We start from the raw sequence: 21511 nt of genomic DNA on the forward strand, positions 1-21511 counted from the left end.
CATTTTACCCATTTGTATAACACGCCAGCACAAACAGTGCAGATTTAACCCAGGTGACTGCTCATGTGTGTCAGACAGTAAAAACCAGTGGACAATGAAGCTGACAAACAAAGCTGTAAGGTTGTAACTGAGAATACTACAGTAATGTATTAAGTTATTTTTAAATACTATTCTGTTCCAGCAACATCCTTCCTATTCCTCCTTTCCAGTAGTTATAATGGATTCTTTACCTTATGCTTCTATACCTACTGCTAAAACTGCCTTGAAACCTTTCACCAAGCTTAAGTTGGTTACTTCTTTAACAAAACAAAACAAAAAAGGAATGTAAGACAATACACTCAAGCTACCTTAATTTTAGGAATCAGAAGAATCAGAAATGTATATGCTAATATTTGTTCACATGCAAATTTAGCACATAACACAAAACAAAAACAAAAAACCCCTGAACAATCTAGTCTTCCTTCAAAGACCAGATGGGGAAATAATTAAGCCATTAAGATCCCTGGGCAACTATTTTGAAAACCAGTGTTGAAATTTGCTAAAAACTGAAATTGCGTGTGCTAGAGGAAAAACTAGGTGTTTAAGGAAACTGAAATGGACAAGACTAGAAATGCAGAAGGTTTCCATTCCTTTTGAAAGGAAAGGGGAAAAAAAATTAAAGGTGAGGAACTTGCAGGAGCATTTGGAGAATATGAAGATAGCTTACTTCAGCCAATCTGTGCTATGTGCACTTCATGCAACAAGTACTGCAGGAGTAAATTCATGGTCACGCAGAGATTTAGTTTTCACAGCTGCTTGCATTTACTTTTATCCCCCCCAAGAAAGAAAATGGGACCTTAGTATTTATGTTCTTACATTCAAGAACCAAATAAATATGGTGAATTCTCTTCATCTATCAGTTATAGAATAATGTTGGAAAAAAGTCAATAGCTTCACACATTTGACAGGCATCACTGGACATAAGACTTTAATATGCTGCTGTGAAATAAAGGCTACATACTGAGTTTCTCAGTGCTTCACTACAAAAAGTACTGATTGCTCTAAGAAGCTGCAATAAAGTAGATTAAAAAAAATCCCATCAAGCCCTCTACTTTATGATAGTCCAAAATGCTGAAGAGCTCTCTTTTGATCCACTGCAAGCACTCACTGATGGCCTTGTACTAGACAAAAACCAATGAATAAATGCAAGACTCAACACATTGGCGTCACCAACTTGAGTTCCTCAGAACAAGTTCTTTCCATTTGTCATTCGAATTAGGACATCTGCAAATTTAGAAATTAGGCTTTATAAGCACGAATACATGTTTTTACTTAACAATCCATACACAGCATACTGGCAAGCCTAAATCTGTGAATACATTGTAAAGGTTATTTCTCAGTTTGAGTGCAATAATTAAGTTTATAATCTATATCAAATGATTTTATAAAATGTTTATTCTCTGAAACTCAATGCAGTTCACAGTGTTAACACTTTTAAATGTTTGCCATTTCTTTGCCATTTCCACCAAATGCAGCATTATCTAAGTAAACTGATTAAGCATTTTTACCATAGATGTGATCAGTGATTATCATTATTATTTTTTCTTTTAAAAAGAACCTAAAACTTCCCCTAAACTCAGCACAGGTAGTTTTATTGTATGTTTTAGTGAATAATGATTTTTAAAAATTATATGTAGAAATGAACAGTTTTAAACTGCATAAATATATTATACAGAATTATCAAGCCGTTAAATCAAAAGCAACTGCCAAGCTGAATAAGTTACAAAGAAATGACAACTCTGGCTTATATATATATTTATGTATATATATATATATATTTATATTTATGTAAGAAAAAAAAGATGTGCAGTATTTTTAAAGTGATTTGTTAAGTTACCTACTAAATAAGATCTCCAAAGGTTAACCAGCTAAAGTTGAAAAATGAAAAGTTTCACAGTAATGTAATTTTACCTCCACTTACATTCATTCTAATGTCATCACTAGTATATATTACTAAGATGTTTACTGCATATGTTACGACGGTGCTTTCCAGTGTTTACAATTTACAACTTCAATTTGTACATTTGCAATTCACTGAAAAAGGAACAAATTTTACTTTTGAAAACTATTCCTAAAAAGAAAAAAACTTTTATACAGAACTTTGAACTTGGGGTCTGACTTAGCAGATTAATGCAACATGGTTTTTTTCCTTTTTATATTTTAGTCGTTTCCTGTAATTACTAGCACATAAACTCATCTGTTCAGTGTACAACAGAGCTGCAAATGTAGACAATGAGAACCTACACAGGTTATTTTTTTAAACTACCTTTCTTCCTCAGCCTTTCCTCAAAAACTTAAAATTTTATGACCTCCTGGTATATGTCAAGAGTTAATTCTGGAAAAAAAAATTTTGTTGGGGAAAAAAAAAAAGATGCAGGCATTGTATGCACTGTAAACAGAAAAGTTCCCCCCAAATTATAAAAATTTGACTTCTACAGTACTTAACACTTTAAAGAATTAGTTACAAAGTCTTATCTTTAGCAATAACACAAATTACTGTAGGGGCAGCCTGCCCTTCCAACCTGGGTCCTAAGTACTCAAATACTTGAACAAAGTATTGCAAAGTAATGAACAACACTTATTTCAGAAGCCATGTTTAGAACATACCTAAAGTAAGATCTTATTAGACCTGCCTGCCTAACGTAATGAGAAGCACACACAGGTCTATTGTAGGTTGGGGAGAGGATGCACAAAGAACAACACTGAAGCAACAAAAATGAAAAGATGTTATGTTCCCCTTATTGGGGAAAGAAAACAGGGCAGTTTTAACCCCTACAAGTCTACCAGGCCTGAAAGCACAGGTCCAAGACCAAGTTTTATATTTATTTGCCCCTGCCCCCACCCCCATTTTCCTTGAGCTTCAAACTTATTCTGACCTACAATCAGATATCCAGTAAATTCAGTTAAAAAGCTTATTGAATGAAATATTAGTAAGTTCAAAAGACAGACTAAATTTCAAGCTGGAAAAAAATTCTACTTAAGTAGTACATTCAGTTTTTAAATCAGTTACTAAGTTATGACATAACAGAATTGGCTGTAATCTCTCATTCTGGCACATACACGCAAACACACAAACCAAGCACACCAGCCAATGATCTGATTTGCAACACAAGGCCATATAGGCAAAGACAGCATTCTACAAGCCTAACTTTAAATAGATAAAAAAAGTAATTTCTAATTTTACAGAAATGCTTTGTCAAAAAATATTCTCTCTCACTCCCTCACCTCCTCCTATACTGAAGGACCTGTAAATATGCATTTTCCAGCTAATTTTCAACCCCCAAAATTAATTTCAGGCAGGAAACCTTGCAAATTAAAGACAAACAAAAATACAAAAATTATAATATTTATATATATATTTATACTGATTGGAATCCTCCAGCATTTTAAATCACTTTAGAGATGAATTCCAGGATTCCGCCTTTCACAAACTCCAAAGATCCACAATGGTTCAGGCCATATTTTCTCTCCTGTCTCCTTCCTGGCTATATACCCCCTCCTCTCCAACATAGCTCATTAATCAACAGTTCAAGTTTAACTGAAAGAGATAGGAGTTTTGAACAGTTTTTTTTGTTTGTTTCTTTGTTTTTACTTTGGTGATCTGGGTGGCACATACTGCTCTTTGCCATTACGCCGAGTCACTCCCTGAGGTGAAGATCTATGGCCAAATTGGCGTCTCTGTTCCCTGATTTTTCCAGCTGCACCTCTGGGAGTAGTATTACCACGGAAGCCAGGATAATCCTTACTAGCCCTTCCTTCTGGCTTTTCATGCGACTTATCATGAGACTTCTCAGGAACACCATTCTCTTCATTTTTGGCAGGCGACACAACATTGGAACGAAGCTCTCGTAGTGGCTGCACGGGAACTGAAGGAGGCTCCTTGGGGGGCTTCTGGCAAACTTCAGCATAACTTAACTTCCGGGGCTCCTTTGTGATGACAAAAGACCAAAAAAATTGTATGCTCTAGACTTGCATAAGCATGTACCAAAGGAGCTAAAATTAACTGCAAAGATGATAAAATAATCCTTAGTGTTCGGTTACTCTACACAAAGTTTGGCCTGGAGGTCATCTAGAGCAGTACATAGCTCATTCTAAAAGATCAGATATTACAGAAGAGAAGGAATGAGAAACTGTTATATAAAGGAAACAGGCAAGTACAGCTACCATAAGAGCTTAAAGACATGGATCAAAACTACCTGCTTCCACACTATTTTGTGTTTACAAAGGAAACCTGAGGGCAAGAAAGGTAGTGATTCTAGGTGGAAAGTTTCAATCTCTGTTCCTCTAAGAAGATCTACGAAAAACATAGTAAATGTGTGAAACTAGTGGTGAGATCCTATATTTAGGAAAGTCAGCACTCAAATTTACTTTAAATCTTGTATATAGAAGGTTCCTACCATGCTGCCGAAAAAGTAGTACAAGGGTGAGTCACTATGATAGGGTTGAGAAATCTTCCGCAATTGCATGAGAACAAGAGCCATAGCAACTAAGTTCAGGAACTGGGAAACAGAATGATTTCTCTGTTTCTACCATTAAGCAAAGACTTAAAGTATTGTATTCCTCCACTATGATGAACTTTTGAAGTTAGGAGGTGGGCAGAATGAGTTCCATGCGGGATTCTTTGTTCCCAAGTAACCTGTTCCTTGAACCTAACAAGGGATTATCTTAATTTTGGAGCCTGAGGGATGGTAAAGAAAGGCACTCTTCTTTCCCCACATTTAGTGCATAGTACAATATAATAAGTACTTTAAAATTATTTGTGAAATTTAATGTCAGCTTAAAAGTCTCATCTTAAGACTACAGAAAAAATGAAACTATTTGCCTTACCTGCACAGCAATAGCTGTGGCCACATTTACATTGCTACAGGGTGAAGTGGTGTTTATCCTTGGTGGTTTTGCAACATTAGGGGAACAAGATGGTAAAAGTGGAGCTGTCTGGTCAGAAACATCCTTCTTGGCAGGGCAAACCTCCACCAGATTTTTTTCCTGCTGAGTTGTGCTACTGAAGAAAGGTAAGAATTTGACAAGGCTTTATGAAATCATGAAGAGCTTACTATCTTCCTAATAAGCCCTATTAAGAGGAAAGTTCAGGGGGCAGCTAGATGGCACAGTGGAGGCCTAGAGATGGGAGAGTCCTGGGTTCAATTCACACACTTTAGCTGTGTGACCCTGAGATTCACTTAACCCCCACTGCCTAGCCATTATTGTTCTTCTGACTTAGAACCAATGCACAGAACTGATTTCTAAGTCAGAAGTTAAGGGCTTAAAAAAAAAAAAAAAAGATCAGAAGCAATCCTGACATACATTGTAAATGGTCAGAATATTTCAGAATCTCTTATGATAAAATCAGAAAACTGAAAGACAACGAGCTTCTCACTCATAACCCAGATTTTACATTGTTTTTAGCCATTCTATTTTTATAGATTGTTGAAGTTAGAAAATACTAGGTCTCATACATTGTGTAGTACAGTGCCCTCATTTTACAAGTTAAGAACTTTAAAATGTCAAGGGCACATATCCAGTTAAGCCAAAGTCTGGACTAGAATATACCTCACTTCCAGCTTTGAGATTAAATTCTTTTAAGATAGCAAAAGAAAAATTCCCAACATATTCTTTGAAAACAAAACAGAAACAACAGTCACTTCTTAATTTTGTACCTTAACACAGGAATCTCAGCTATATTTGGAGAACTTGCATTCAAGTTTGGCAGCTGGGCATTGCTGTCTGTCTGTCTTTCCTCAGAAGAAGTTGGGCAACTAGCTGGAAACTCTTTGTTCTCCTTAAAGGAAACATATTAAAAAGTACAAATGATACTGGAACTTGAAATGTTTTGTTATATATAATCATTATTAAGAATGTGGTCTCTCAGGCATTGAAGAAGAAAAGAGTAATGAGACAATAACAGGCATTTATAACAATAATAAAGTAGAAAAGAATAAAAATTATTTGGAAAAAGATTTTGGCAGCAATATAACAGTATAAATTTAAACCTTTATTGATTTATACAGCTTTAGAAATGTCTTTTTTTTAGTTTTCCCTATTAGATTATAATTATTATTTTAATAACAAATTTCCACATGTGTTTTCCAAAGTTATACAATTCATATTGTCTCCCTCTCTTCCTTACACCCTCCCCACTTCTGGAGCTGACAAGCAATTCAATCACGGTTATACACAGAAATATATCTTAAATGAATGTGAAATAAAGTTAACATAATAATGGCAGGCAACAGCACAAGGAGAAAGAAGAGGACTTGATTATTTACCAAGTTTGCAAGGAAATTCAAATTGTATAAAATATTCTTGTTAATGAAATGTGTACTCAAACATTCAACTTTTTTTTCTATGAAGAACTAATATAGCATCAATAGACAAAATCCAAAGAATCCCAAACTCAATTTATCTAATGTTTTCTTTTCTTTTCTGATCTAATGTTTTCAAATAGTAACCTAACTAGGTTTTTTGTTTGTTTGTTTTTTAAATCCTTACCTTTCATCTTAGAATCAATACTGTGTATTGGTTCTAAGGCAGAAGAGTGGTAAGGGCTGGGTAATGCGGGTTAAGTGACTTGCCCAGGGTCATACAGCTGGGAAGTGTCTGAGGCCAGATTTGAACCTAGGACCTCCATCTCTAGGTTTGGTTCTCAATCCACTGAGTCACCCAGCTACCCCCTACCTAATTAGTTTCATATTCCATCCCTGCTGATCCTCTGGCATAAGTGTCGGTAAGAAATTAACATAGTTAAGAATAAAAGCAGAAATGATATTCAACTATAAGTATCTCCTAACAAGACAGGTGGATCCTGAAAATGAACAAGAATTTATACTGCACAAAAATCAAGTCTCATCGATAATCTTTAACTAAAGGTGATTTAAAAAATACTATGATCAGGAAAGCAAATAAACAACCACAAGATTTTTTTTAAATTTAGGTTTTCCTAAGTCAAGAAATAACCTTATTTATATACAAGCAAACTGTATCCAATTTCATTAATTTACTCAGGGAAAAAATGCAGGCAAAATGACTTAAGTGAGATTAGTTAGCTTACCACTGAGACCTTAACCTTATGAGGAAATTGAGCCCATAAAGAGCAAAGTTCATGGCTTCAGTGTGAAGTTTGGTTACTGTGTTACATAGTAAGTTAGTCAAGGATGTCTATTATTATTATAACTATACAATACTGCATCAGAATTCATGTTACCGAAAAAAACACAAGAAAAAGAAATTGAGGGAATAAGCTAGGCAATGAGGAAACAAAACTAGAGAACCAATTATTTCAGCAAAGTTTCAGGATATTAAATAAACTCTCATACATCATCAGCATGTTTGTATATATAAAATCAACAAAACCAAGTAGGGAAAGATAGAGAAAGAATTTTAGTGAAAATAGAGATAGAATAAAATATCTGGGAGTCTACTTGCTAAGAAACACACAGGAACTATATGAACAAAACTGTAAGCACTCTTCACAAAGATCTAAATTACTGGAGAAATATTGCTCATGGGTAGGCTAAGTCAACATAATAAAATTAATAAAAATTATAATACCATCTAAATTAATTAATTTATTCAGTACCCTACCAAACTACTAAAGAATTACTTTAGAGAATGAAAACAACAAAATTCAGCTGGAAGAATACCAAGGGGAAAAAAATGGAAAAGGGGCAGGAAGCCTAGTAATAGGAAATCTTGGGCCATATTAAAAAGCTATAATTGTCCAAAATAATTTAGTACTGGGTTAGAAATAGGTTAATCAGTGGAACAGATATGGTACACAAAATATACAGAAGCAAACGGACACTGTAACCTAGTGTGTGTTTGATAACAAAATTCCCAGTTATTGGGGCAAGAATTCGCTATTTGATAAAAACTGTTGGGAAAACTTGAAAGAGTTCTTGGCCAAACATAAGATAGAGAAGTTCTAAGGACTTGAAATGGATAATTTTGATTATACGAAATGAGAAAGTTTTTGCACTAGCAAAACCAAAGCAGCTAAAATTATAGAATTAGGAAAAATCTTTGTGGCAAAATTTTTTTAAAAAGGTCTTATTTCTAAAACTTTATAAGGGAATTGAATCAAATTTATAAGAATAAGAGCATTCCCTATGAAGGAAATGATTAAACAGTTTTTCAGAAGAAAGGATCAAAGCTATTAATAGCTATACTACATTAATTAAAGCTCTCTATACACTTGGGGAAAAAGAAGTTCATCAGACCTGAAGGATACTGCTATCCTAAATCATTCTTTAGTGGTGAAGTATTTTAGTCCCTGAAAGGAATGAAGAGATAGCTCTTTCAGTTCTCAAACCTCTCCAAAACAGAATTATGTATCAAAGGTAAAATAATTTTAGCTATTTCCATTGTCCAGCATATCCAGAATCTAAAAGGTTAAAACAAGCAAGCAAACAAACAAACAAAAATACCCCCAAAGTTTCCAAAACTAAGGAACTGAAGCTCATTTAACTCTAAATTAACTAGAACTCCTCTCCCTACTTCCCATGCACAAGCAGACCCAAGGACATGACATAGGGGCACAACAAAATCTGCCCCTGTTCCCAGTTGCCCCCTCACTCTTATGCTCTAGGATAAAAGGAAGCCAGCTTGGGCCTCAAAAGCCAGCTAGGCAGCCTTTCAATTGCAAAAGATTATATTGTAAAGCTCAGAACTATGGGCACCAAGAGAACTAAGGAACAGAGGGAGTGGGAATGGCCCCCAGGACAAGACACCTAGAGTATCAAGAACTGGGCAGTAACCTGAGGGAAAGAGATCCAGATGGGACCAGCTCTGACTACTCCACAATCACTCCAGGTAGAAACCTAGACTGGTGAAATTCTAATTGCCCAGTGTGGGAGAAGCCTCCAAGGAAACCACAATAGGAGAAGAAGGCAAGGAGTGAGAGAATAAGGGGTGTCCTCCCCTCCCCTCAACATGTGCAGAAGCAGGAAGAGTCAAAATACCAGACTCCAGGAAGAAGAAATCTTAAAAGACCTAGAACACAAATAGATAAGTCAACAAGAAAAACAGGAATAGCAGGAAATATGGAATTCATATCTAAGGAAAAGAATCAATAAACAAAACCCTAAAGGGAAAGGGGTAATCCTAATAAGAGGGGTTAGGGGTGAGATAAAGAGAACCAGTAAAAATAATGCTACCAAAAAAAAAAAGATTAAAGTAAATGAAAGAACATAATACTGCATTTATAGCAGGATAGGGAAAAAACCCCTAAAATACCCGCTTTTAGAGACGGATGGAAGAAAACTATACTCTTCTAACTTTAAATGTGAATGGGTTAAACAATGTAATAAAATTAAAAAATAAATGAATGGACAAGAAAACTCTATAATCAATTGACAAGAAACATATTTAAAAAACCTCCAAAACCCACCAAACCACCAAACACACACACACAAAATAAAACAGGGGATAGGAAACAATTTACAAATTACAATGCAACATGTGAATCCAAAAAAGCAGTAGTTGTCAAGATGCTATCAGAGATGAAGCAAAACAGTTAAAAAAAAAAAAAAAGGGATAAACAAATCAGTATCAGTAATTAGCTTATATACTCCAACTGCCTTAGAATCTAAATTCATGTAGGAAACATGTTTCAAAAAGCCATAAAATATGACATAATAGTGATAGGAGAATTCAGTATCCCACCCATTAGTTTTGGATAGGCCTAACAGAAATATAAACAAAAGAGAAAACATAGAAAACAACAAAATTCTGGAAAATCTGGATTAACTTTTCCAGAATTTTGTTGTTTTAAGTGGAATAGCAAAAGAATATACATATTTCTCTACCACATGCAACTTTTATAAAAATTGACTGTTGTAATAAAGCAGAGATATTGTAAACAAATGTAAAAAGGCAGAAATTGTCAATATACCCCTTTAAAGACATAATACAATAAAACTAACAAACAAAAGCTAAACACTTAAAAGGAAATTTAATGAAAACTTCTGCCTACAAGGTACCTCCTTCCCCCTATCTCCTCCCTTCTCAGACCTCAGGATGATTTTATAGCTTCTTCATTGTTCCATTCTCTATAATCTTAAATTCCACTTTCTCCTTAGTCCTTCCCATCATACTCATCAACCATTTTCTCCATATCTGTCTTAGAATCTATAGAGCGACTAGAGACAGAGAATGAACCCTATTGCCTAATTTGGCCCTTCCTGTTGTTTAATGATCTTCCCCATTCATCTCTGATAAACTCCTTAGTACAAAGCCAATAACTTTACTATAGACTTCTCTGTTCTTTACTGCATGCTTCTCATTAGGCTTAAGCAATAGGTAGAGGAGTGTGGGCAGCTGGGTGGCTCACTGGTTTAAAAGCCAGGCCTAGAGATGGGAGGTCCTGGGTTCAAATCTGACTTCAGACACTTCCCATCTGTGTGACTTTGGGCAAGTCACTTAACTTGCCTAGCCCTTACCGCTCTTTTGTCTTGGAACTATTACACAGTATAGATTCTAAGATGGAAAGTAAAGGTTTAAAAAAAAAAAATCAAATTGAATAGGTAGAGGAGTGCTTCTCCTACTTTACTAAGACTAAATAACTTTCCTTGCTTCTGGTGGCATTTTAATTAAGAGATCTGATCACGTGACTGGAGAAGGCCAAATTGGTTTAGATATCAATAATCATTATAATAAAAAATAGCAATGTGGCATTAAATGACAGAATGCCCACCTCATAGTAAGAAAGATTTGGTTCAAATCCATCCCTTGATACATATGGGGCACTCTTTATAATCTGGGAAATTCTTAAAAAGTGCCAACATGCAATGGGAGAGAGTTACCTTCATCCAGGGAGTTCCTTATACCAATGAAATAGTAGTTGATGTTTCAGTGCTGACATTGCACCTATTTTAACATCATTTGTCTAGTTGGCCAACATAACATTGTTCCCATATTATGTTATTTTGCCTAACATGCTTTTACTGAACCAGTTAATGACTAAATATTCTATAGTTTAAAAAACTGCATCCTGAGCCTTATTTGCTTTCTAGAGGACTCACCAGAGTGTTCTCTTAAGTAGCAACCCTTTAGTAAATCAGATATGTGATTAACTTGTATAGTTTTAATTTTTGTTCATTTCTATTACCTGGTGGGAAGTATTTGTCTTTGGAACATTCACGACTGACACAGAATATCATTTTTCCTTTTGATACATATACTATTTTAATTCCTCAGTAGGCCCTATACCAGAAGGTCAACAGCAACGAGATGTGACATGAGTAACTATCTAGTTAGAAAGGCAGTGTGGTAGAGTGGAAGGAATCCTGGCTTTGGAATTAGAGGGCCGGGGCTCAAATTCTGCCTCTGCCATTTATGATTGCAGGCAGACCAGTTTGGACCAATCTGGGTCCAAATAATATGGAAGAATTGGATTAGATGGCCCTAAGGACCTTTCCAATTTTAAAATAATGTTCATTTTTTAGAGAGGATTAAAAATGGTGGTTAGAATGGAATTTGGTTATTATTTTGGTGTTTCTATTTTTTTTTTTCCAGACTTCCCCAGGGTAGGGAGTTATGGACTAGAGTAGTTTGAGACACTAAGATTGAGTGACTTGTTCAGATCTTCCTGATTCTGGAGGCAGCTGTGCCAGGTTATATTTTATGCATAACCATGCCATGAGAAAATAAATTGGTCAGTACAATCTCATATGATGAGTTAAAGATATATTAAGGAGAATGTCAGACTTCCTTTTATTTTATTCACAGACCAGATCTTTTAGTCACTGTTAATCACTTCACTAAATGTATATTTAAGAAAATGTTAAGAATCTCTCAAAGGTTTATTAAGAGTAATCACTATGGTCCAACCATTCTGGATGGCAATTTGGATCTATGCTCAAAGGGCTATAAAAGAATGCCTGCCCTTTGATCCAGCCATACCATTGTTGGGATTGTACCCCAAAGAGATCATAGATAAACAGACTTGCACGAAAATATTTATAGCCATGCTTTTTGTGGTGGCAAAAAAACTGGAAAACAAGCGTATGCCCTTCTATTGGGGACTGGCTGAACAAATTGTGGTATATAATGGTGATGGAATATTATTGCGCTAAAAGGAATAATAAACTGGAGGAATTCCATGTGAATTGGAAAGACCTCCAGGAATTGATGCAGAGTGAAAGGAGCAGAGCCAGAAGAACATTGTACACAGAGACTGATATACTGTGGTAAAATCGAATGCAATGGACTTCTGTACTAGCAGCAATGCAATGACCCAGGACAATTCTGAGGGATTTATGGAAAAGAACGTTACCCACATTCAGAGGAAGAACAGCAGGAGAGGAAACACAGAAGAAAATCAACTGCTTGAATACATGGGTTGATGAGGACATGATTGGGGATCGAAAGTACCACATCAATGCAACTATCAACAATTTGGAAATAGGTCTTGATTAATGACACATGTTAAAACAAGTGGAAATGCATATTGGCCAGGGAAGGGGGGAGAAGGGGAAAGTAAGAGCATAAATCATGTAACCATGTTAACTTTTCTAAAATATAAATATTAATAAATGTTTAAAATAATAAAAAAAAGAATATACTACTACAAGTAAAGAAATAAAAAAAAAAAGTAATCACTATGGGGGGGAGGGAGAAGGGTAAGGAGGCTGTGTGGTGAGGTAGCTAGGCAGCACAGTAGAAGAATGCCAGGCTGGGAGCCTGGAAGATCTGGGGTTAAACCTGGTCTCAGAAACTTCCTAGTTATGTGAGCCTGGGCAAGTCACTTAACCCTAATTGTCTAGCCTTACTGTCTTTCTGTCTTGGAACCAACCAATACATAGTAAAGATTCTAAGACAAAAAGTAAAGAGAAAAGAAAAATAAAGTTCATATCTTAAAAAGCTAGGTCATAATCAAATTTTACTTAAATAATTATTCCTTATTGGGGGGCAGACCTGGGAATAATTTCCTTAGCAAATAACCTTTGTAGATTTGGCTTCCTAATTATTTTTTCAGTAATCTTGTGTATAAAATAAAAATGAGTTAACATTCTTGATTCATTGGGTGTTTGTGAAAAGATGTTCTGGGATTATGTGGAGGAGCTGTAAGGGAATAGACTTGGAAATTAAAATTCCCAGCACACCACTAGTAAAACTAATGAAGGAGAACAGTTAACTTCTCCCAATTCAAATGCTTTTATGAAAAAAATTAAAAAAAAAAATTAAACTCAATTGTCTTGTTTTTTTTCCTCTTCCTAAAGCAATCTCCCTTAAAATTAAACATGTGAAGGAGTATTCTTCAAGTACACATATATAACAAAGAAGCAAAATCTACCAAAGAGTTGTATTGGATTACAAAACTGGGTATAATTTCTAATGTTCTTTGCCGTGGGTATTCTAGGAATAAGACAAAAACATTATACCTTGACAAATGTCCTTAAAAACTCCTGAAGAAAATCCAAAGGAAAATCCTGGGATGTCAACTAATTTGAGGTGAATTATGAAAGCAACAAGTTCTGTATGACTAACAGGAGTTACAAAGAAACAAAGCAAAACTATATGAATAACTGAAATTAAAACCTGATAAAAGATCAAAGTGTGGCCCCAACATATCTGTCTATCCTTATCTCATACTGTTTCCTTATATGTTTCAGCCTATTGTCATCCTTCCACCTTTCAGTCTTTGCTAGCAGCTGGAATTAATTTTCGTGTTCTGCCCTATCCTCACCTATTGTGTTTTTGACTCTCTAAGGGCTGACTCTGGTGTCAATCTTTGTCAACCTATGTCCCCTAATAAAGTGCTCTGTATTTAATTTTGTATAGTATCTCCTTGGGACTGTTCCTTTGTACGTCTTTAACTGTCCCTTGTATAATATGTATTTTATTTTTGTTCAAGTCTTATATTAGAGATTGTAAGCATTTAAGATCAGGGTCTGAGAAATCTGTGACAACCTTGCACTTAAGACAAATTAAATTTAATTGCTACTAAATTGATCAAAAGATCAGAAAAAAAAAATAACTGTTTGGGATTCCATACTAATTACCTTTTCTTTGGAGATTCCCTTAACAACATCTGACATCCTGCTCTCCAGCGCAGGTTCACCTTGTGTTCTTGATGAGCTACCAGGCAAAGGAGGAAAATTTGATGCTAACAAGTCAAACTTTGGTGTAGGAGTCTTTGTTTCAGCTATAGGATGAGGTCGCTAGAAGACAAAGATAAGGGAGTTCATTTGTACCAGAGTTTATATAAGTGGCATTCAAACACAAACAACAGGAATATGGTAGGTAAAACAAACTACAGAGTTATCCAATAGTGTGTGTTTGGAATTCAGTATCTTAAAAACTTCCTGTGGACACATGGGGACTTTGAGACTACATTCCCTGTGATCCAATGGGTTTCTGGTTCCTGGCATGATTAGGTCAGAGAATGGGAACCAATGTTGAGCTCGACTTAAATTCAGAGGGCGGCCTTGAGACACCCTCTTTTTGCTACCTGAGTGGGCTCTCTGGCATGCGAGGTGAGGAAGATGGGTGGAGATAAAGATGGTGGCATTTTTAAGGATAGTCAGGTGTGGTCATATATATTTTACCAACATGGCCATGGCAATTAAAATATTAATTTCTCTTATAATATCAGCCTTTATCATTTTAAATCATTACCATAGTCACTGAAGCAAGTACAATTTTAGCCTGTATGGTTAAATGTCACACTAGTCAATAATACAAGTAAAAACAATTTTTAAGTCAAATAAATAATGAGTATCATATCACTTATGCTGGGAATTCCCATTTACTTATACCTTATTTTTCATCTTCCTTGGATAGTAAAAAATAATGGTGAATGAAATGAAATAACGCAACCCCCCCCCAATAAAAACTAAAAAGAGGCTTAATAAATATAAACTTTAGAAAACACAGACTCACAGGTAAGGTGGCTGTTTGTATATCATTCATTCAAGAAAAAAAAAAGAATATTAAGATAATGATCTGAACAGGGCTCACCGCAGATTGCTAACATGAAAACAAGCAGTCTCTCCACATAAGAGTAGAAATATATGGAAACCAACTACTTTCTTATTTTATATATAATGGAATCTTTAAAAACAGAAGTAGCCTAAGTCTCTGAATAACAAAATCTATGCAATTAACATAAAAGTTCACTTACTGAAATTCTGTCATCTTCTCGACGTCTCCGGCCTCTGAAAAGATTTCTCCTTTTAAAGAAGAGAGAGGGAGGGGGGGAGGGGAAGATCAAAAGATGTGGAGATGGAAGAAATGAGAAAGAATGAAAGAAAGAGGGCAGAGGGGGGGAAAAGGAAGGGAAGAGAAGAAAAGGAGGGAAAGATGAACATCCAAATCACTAGACACTGGTTTTTAATAGGAAAAAAGGGTGATGCTCATCCCTTTAAGATCTAATATCAAAATATAATTTTAAAGTGACCACAAGCAAAATATAGTATATATGACTGCTGAGGGAAAATTTTAAAAAATCACCTTCCAAATAATGCTCCTAGTTCTATCCTCTGTAACCAAGCAGAACAAATCTCCTTCATAAAACAATCTTTCACATACCTGAAGATAGATACTGGATTGACATTATAGTCTTTTCAATTCTCCCACAGCAAACTTTTGAGGATCTCATTCATCCTGAATGATCTATTCCGGGATACTTTTAAAAGCATATTAGTGATATCCCTAAACTTCTGCTGCCCTAAAACGAACAACTGTATTTATCACTATTCCAGATGCAGCATCTCCCCCAAGCCTTATATATCAGAGCTATCAAACATATGGCCCACATGTGGCTGCATCAGTCCACAAGTACCCAAAACCAAATTAAAAAGGAACTGTAATTTGTTTTTGATGCAGCATTTACTTTTTGGGCTGCTATCACACATTGTGAATCATATTTAGCCTGTGTTCTTCTAGCTCTAAGTAAATTAAAAAAACAAACACCCTCACACCCCCACCCTAACACACAACCATAACAAAAGACCACACTATCCAGTATTGACAAAAACGGTGACTTTTACATTTCAAGATATTGTCAGAAAAAAGAACTAAAGGTAAAATCACAATTTAGATTCCAATAAGTCAAAATATTAATTTAATTCACAAAAGGACATATATATGACACCACGAAGAACATGAAGCTTAACACCAATGATAACCTCTTCATTCATTACCAAGGTTAGAATGGGCCCCCTACTCTTTGAAACCCTATAGCAGGGGTCGGCAACCATTTTGGCTGTGAGAGCCATAAAAGCCACATTTTTTTTTAAAACCCTTAACTTCTGTGTATTGGCTCCTAGGTGGAAGAGTGGTAAGGGTGGGCAATGGGGGTCAAGTGACTTGCCCAGGGTCACACAGCTGGGAAGTGTCTGAGGCCGGATTTGAACCTAGGACCTTCTGTCTCTAGGCCTGACTCTCAATCCATTGAGCTACCCAGCTGCCCCTAAATGCCACATTTTTAAAAATGTAATTTCATGAGAGCTGTACAGTGCTCACAGTGCCGCTCCTGTAACAGCGCCTGAAAAAAAAATGGACTTTATGGCTCCTGCAGAAAGAGCCATACGTTGCTGACTTCTGCCCTATAGGCTAGGATAATTCCTTGAGTACAAAGGGCTCCACTGATGTGCAATTAAAGCAGACGCCCTCAGACACACTGATTTCTTTTGCTTAATTATACAATAAGGAATTTTTTAAAAAGTCATCACCAAAAAAAAAAAAACCAAAACAAAAAACCCCCCACAACTCCCTAAATTCCACATTGATTGTTTTTTGGGTCCCATGATTCCATTACTGTAGGGAACTCTTAGTGCAGAAAACCTTTACCACAGCATACTAACTGACACTTAATTACTCAGGATCAGAGAGAGCTAATGTGTATCTATAAAGCAAGACACGAGCATCTTTCTGGTTCTGAGGTAGTTTCTCCATTCATTAAGCCATTGTGTCTCTCAAAAACTACCATGGTTCCAGTAAAATGGGAGTTTTGCAATCATATTCTTACCTGCCTCTACCAACACCATAGTCACCATTCTGCTCCATCTGTGATGTGGGAGACTCCTTTGGAGATACTTGTTCTTGGTTCCCAGATAGTGTGTGATTATGCCGTTCAGTCTGAAAGTTCCTTGAGCTAGTTCTGTTCAATGGTCCATCACCTAATGACACTGATCCAACTACAGTCGATCCTTCCACTGAGTGTTCTGAATTACTAGATGACCTAAAATGAGTCTTCATGCTAATAAAAACACAAGATTGTATATAGATAAAAAGGTAACACGAGTCAAAAAGTCTGTTCTTTAAAATACCCAGCCTGTGATTTTTATACAATCTTAAGTTATGAAAATGTAACAAAACAAAGTATGAGAATGTCTGCTACTAATAAGAGATGTGCTTTTTTGGAGAGTGACAATGTGCTAGACCCTCAGTATCTCTAAAATAAAATGGTGTGTCTTTCTGAAGATATTACTGGCTCTCAAATTCTACAATTTGCTCTATTTTCTTTTAAAAATTTAAGAGACAGGCAGGGCAGCTAGGTGGTCCAGTGGATAGAGCCAGGATTTAGGAGGTCCTGGGTTCAAATATGGTCTCAGACACTTCCTAGCAGAGCAAACCCAGGTAAGTCACTTAACCCCAATTGCCCAGTCCTCATCACTCTTCTGCCTTTGGACCAATATATACATTGATTCTAAGATAAAGGTAAAGAATTAAAAAAAAATTTGAGACAATAGAGAATCTCCCAAGCTTAAGTCTTAGAAGGCAAGTAATGAATGCTTGCAGATTGATTCAGATAAAATTAAACGACCTTCCTCAAGCCTCCTAACCCCATAAGCTCCAAAACAAGTTCTAGAATTGAGAGGCATGATGTCAAATGGAAAGGGCACTTAGCTCTGAGTCAGAGGACCAGACTCAGTTCTAGCTCTCTTGGCCACTTAGTAGCTCTGAAATCTTCCATGTTGGATAAGATAAACTAAAGTTTCTTACAGATCTAATATTTTATGATCTTATACTAGAAGATAATTTTATATGCATTTACTACTAAAAACCTACAATATACTGGTTTCACTATTCTACTTGTTTAATTCTCCAAAGAGTACTGACTAGTGAAGTAGAAAAAAGAAGAGCCTATACAATACTGATTTTCAATATCTACAAAAGAGGAGATTTCAGAAAGATGACTTTGATATAGCATACCACTTCTTACTGAAAGTTACCTAGCATAAAATTTATCTGGCCAAGCAGCAAATTATGACTTTGTCTAAGTGAAACAGTCATTGCCAAGAATGATGGAAAATTAATAGCACTATAAAAATTCACTAATACCTCTAAGGGAAGAGGTGGACTAAAAATATAGGGATAAAAAACTTGCCTACATTTGTATAGAGTACTAGAAATGCATATGAAACAATGTCTAGAATTACACTTAACCAATAAAGTATAATTTTTAGGATAATTTAAGTCTAAATGTTTCTAAAGTTCTAACTGTCAACTATTATTATAACTAAAGGGATTTATATATTCCTATAATTCACTGTCACTCTTTATAGCTATGGTTACTAGTCTTATCTGGATAAGACTTCTGCATCATATTTTGACATAGCCAGTAATGAATTTTAATAGCCCTCAGATCTCATAATCTTACCCGTCATTGAGAAGGACACAATCTCAGTCTAGGCAGGAAAAGAAAGTAAAAGAAAAAAAGATTTAAAAGAAAGAAGAGAAAAAAGAGGAGAAAGGCAAAAGCACAGAAATGCCTGGACCTTGAAGTTAGTCCTGTTCTCTCTAAGCGCAACTTTTGATCATCATTGGGCCATCACTAATTCATTAATCTGGTTCTAATTTGACAAAAAAAAAATAAGGAAAAGACCTTTATCAAAACTCCTCATGCCAAATGATTATAATCTTACTTCAGATGTAAGCTCTTAAAGAATAATAGAAAAGAAACAAATCTTAATTTATATCTCATGTGGTAGAATCCTTTTTTATGTTATAAATCATAAACCTGGCATGCAGGAGTATATGAACCCTCAAGTTTCTTCCCAAATAAAAGGAATCAGCAAATTTTTAAAAAGGGGGTGGGTAGACAGAAGAGATGTCATATCTTCATTCTCACTCATTTCTAGTTCCTTGGTTGTATGATATCTGGAATTTTTTCCCCCCCAAGTGGTTGAAAAGTAGTAGAATATATGAATCGAAAAGAATGGGAGAGCCAGGCCCAGAGATGGGAGGTCCTGGATTCAAATCAGATCTCAGATAATTCCTATCTGTATGATCCTGGGCAAGTCATTCAACTCTCATTGTCTAGCCTATACTGGTCTTCTGCCTTGGAACTAAATCACAGTTAATGCCACCTAAGATAGAAGGTAAGGATTTTTTAAAAAGAGAGGAGAAAAATAGGGGATCTGAGAGCAACTGCTAATTGATGTAGAAGAATTCTGAAATAGCTTTGATGGATGATATTTCTACTCAATTCTTTTGTCAAAATCCAATCAAGAAGCAAGAATTATCAGGGCAACTAAAATAATATCTATTTTTATTAAATATCAAATACTACTCTACTTGTCCTAAATGTGAGTGGTATGATGTGAGAAATCTGTAGCCAGGATAACGTTCACAGTTGATTTAATGCTTAAAAAAATGTATCCAAATGCATCATGCAAAGGGGATACAAACTTTGCTATATGTAGCATCAAAGATTCTGGGCAAAGAAACATTTTCCACATTGACAACAAAAAGCACAAGGGTTTTAAATCTTCTGGATTGTGGGCCTTTGTCAATAATAGTTTTCCACTTCACATTAAAATATATTCTTACCGATTTCTATGGAATGGTCGACCTATACTCAAAGCAGCAGCATTTGTTTTATAAGATCCTGGTGAGTTAAAGCCATTCACAAATCCACCATTGGGAAAGGGGGCCTAGAATGAGAAGAAGATAGTCAAACTACTACAGTAACAAGTATCTTCACTCAGTTCTAAAAAATCAAAAACATTTCAAATGTCTTGCAATCTGTGCCTCAGAGACTTCAAAATCCATCAGCGCTAGATTTATTATGATAAAATGCCACTATTTTACTGCGTATTTAATGAAAAGATAACAATTCCTTCAGCAAACATTCAGAGAACAGACAAAATTTGACTGTAGAAAAAGTTTAATGCCATTTTCTTCTTTACATTTTCCCAAAAGGCTTAAAAGAATGAAAATTATAAGTGGTAGATTCAGAATAGTATATTTGGAACACTATTTGAAAACCACAAAATAGCCAGTAAATTGACAAAAACTGTAATTTTGAAATCTCACACCAAGTAAAAATATCTGTTTTGTGAAATTACTTACCAGTGGAGTTTCAAAGTAAGGTGCAGGGTTTGGAGACCAGGGCTGAGGCACAATACTATAAATCGAGTACTGCTGATGAGGGCTATATACAGGCTGCATAAAGAGTGGGGAGGCAAACTGTGCTTGTGTCTGAACTGGCTGAGTATATACAGTGGAATCCATTATGCGGTAACCATTCTTTGCAAAAAATGTATTGATGGCTTTAATCCTTGCCTAAGAAATAGAAAGTATCTTTGTTATATTTACAGTAAAGGACTCTTAAAAATCCTCCATTTTGACAAATGAAACTGAGTTGTCACAAAGTAGGCTAGGCAGAGGTACTGATTTGAGAGGATATAGCTCTCCATCCTTAAACTTACCTCCCCTGCAGGCATGAAAGGTGCTAACTTCCTAAGAAGTAGGAGCCAGCTCTGAGATAAATAAAATTAAAATTAAAAAACCACACACACACACACACACACACGCACGCACGCACGCGCACACACACACACACACACACAAAAACACAACTAAATAATTAGAACTGCTTTGTAAACTTCACCAGCTAAGTTCTATTTTTTTTTTAAATTAAAGTGAGGTTCTTTCCCTCAATAACTTCAATTACTCTTTACTTTCAAATCCTTAATATTCTTTCCAAACTACTTCTTACTGCATATTTTCATATTAATTTCTTAAGGTACTACTTTCAGGCTCTGATAGAATGTTTTGATTATAGACAATTTTATAACTAAAATAATGAAAAAGAACACAGGTGCAATCTTCTCTAGTAAAGGAATACATACTTAACTTTGTTGAAATAACTAGAAACATTTGCCAGTAGAACTTTTCAGCCACTGCCATGATCTGATTATAATGTAGGAAAAACAGTTTAAATTATAATTATTATTCTAATTATGTTTATCTGCATTTATGCAGTGGAGAAAAAATGACTAAGGTATTTTAGTAAGCTAGATGTAAGCTGTTCTTTCACAAAGAGGTTAAACAATTTGCTCAGTGACCCAACTTACTGATGAGATGAAAATCCCTGTCTTTTCCAGGCTAGTTTTTCTATTGCAACACAATACATTTGCTCAGAAGTTATATGATGGGACCCGATGGGAGAGGTAGAGAGAATGAGAAATTCACTGTTATTTTCTGCTTTGATTTAAGACTGCATTAGAAAACAGTGATTAAG

At 35.4% G+C, this 21511-nt stretch overlaps 1 protein-coding gene across 6 annotated transcripts in view; it reads right to left on the reverse strand.

Annotated features, from left to right (window-relative positions):
• Window positions 1-3369: 3369 nt before the first annotated feature.
• Window positions 3370-21511, reverse strand: part of LARP4 (La ribonucleoprotein 4) — a 36377-nt gene continuing 18235 nt past the window's right edge. For 2 of the 6 annotated variants that reach the window (XM_044679601.1, XM_044679599.1), the window contains 8 exons: window positions 20338-20550; window positions 19816-19919; window positions 17009-17239; window positions 15161-15209; window positions 14040-14198; window positions 5697-5818; window positions 4867-5038; window positions 3370-3966 (listed from right to left, as the gene is read on the reverse strand). In XM_044679601.1, coding sequence (XP_044535536.1) covers window positions 3628-3966; window positions 4867-5038; window positions 5697-5818; window positions 14040-14198; window positions 15161-15209; window positions 17009-17239; window positions 19816-19919; window positions 20338-20550 — 1389 coding nt within the window. In that variant the 3' untranslated portion in view covers window positions 3370-3627. Of the gene's footprint in view, window positions 3967-4866; window positions 5042-5696; window positions 5819-14039; window positions 14199-15160; window positions 15210-17008; window positions 17240-19815; window positions 19920-20337; window positions 20551-21511 lie in introns of all 6 variants that reach the window. The other 4 variants (XM_044679602.1, XM_044679603.1, XM_044679604.1 and 1 more) reach the window with 4 other exon arrangements.

Source organism: Gracilinanus agilis, chromosome 5 (assembly GCF_016433145.1).
Source record: "Gracilinanus agilis isolate LMUSP501 chromosome 5, AgileGrace, whole genome shotgun sequence".
NCBI classification, from domain to species: Eukaryota; Metazoa; Chordata; class Mammalia; order Didelphimorphia; family Didelphidae; genus Gracilinanus; species Gracilinanus agilis.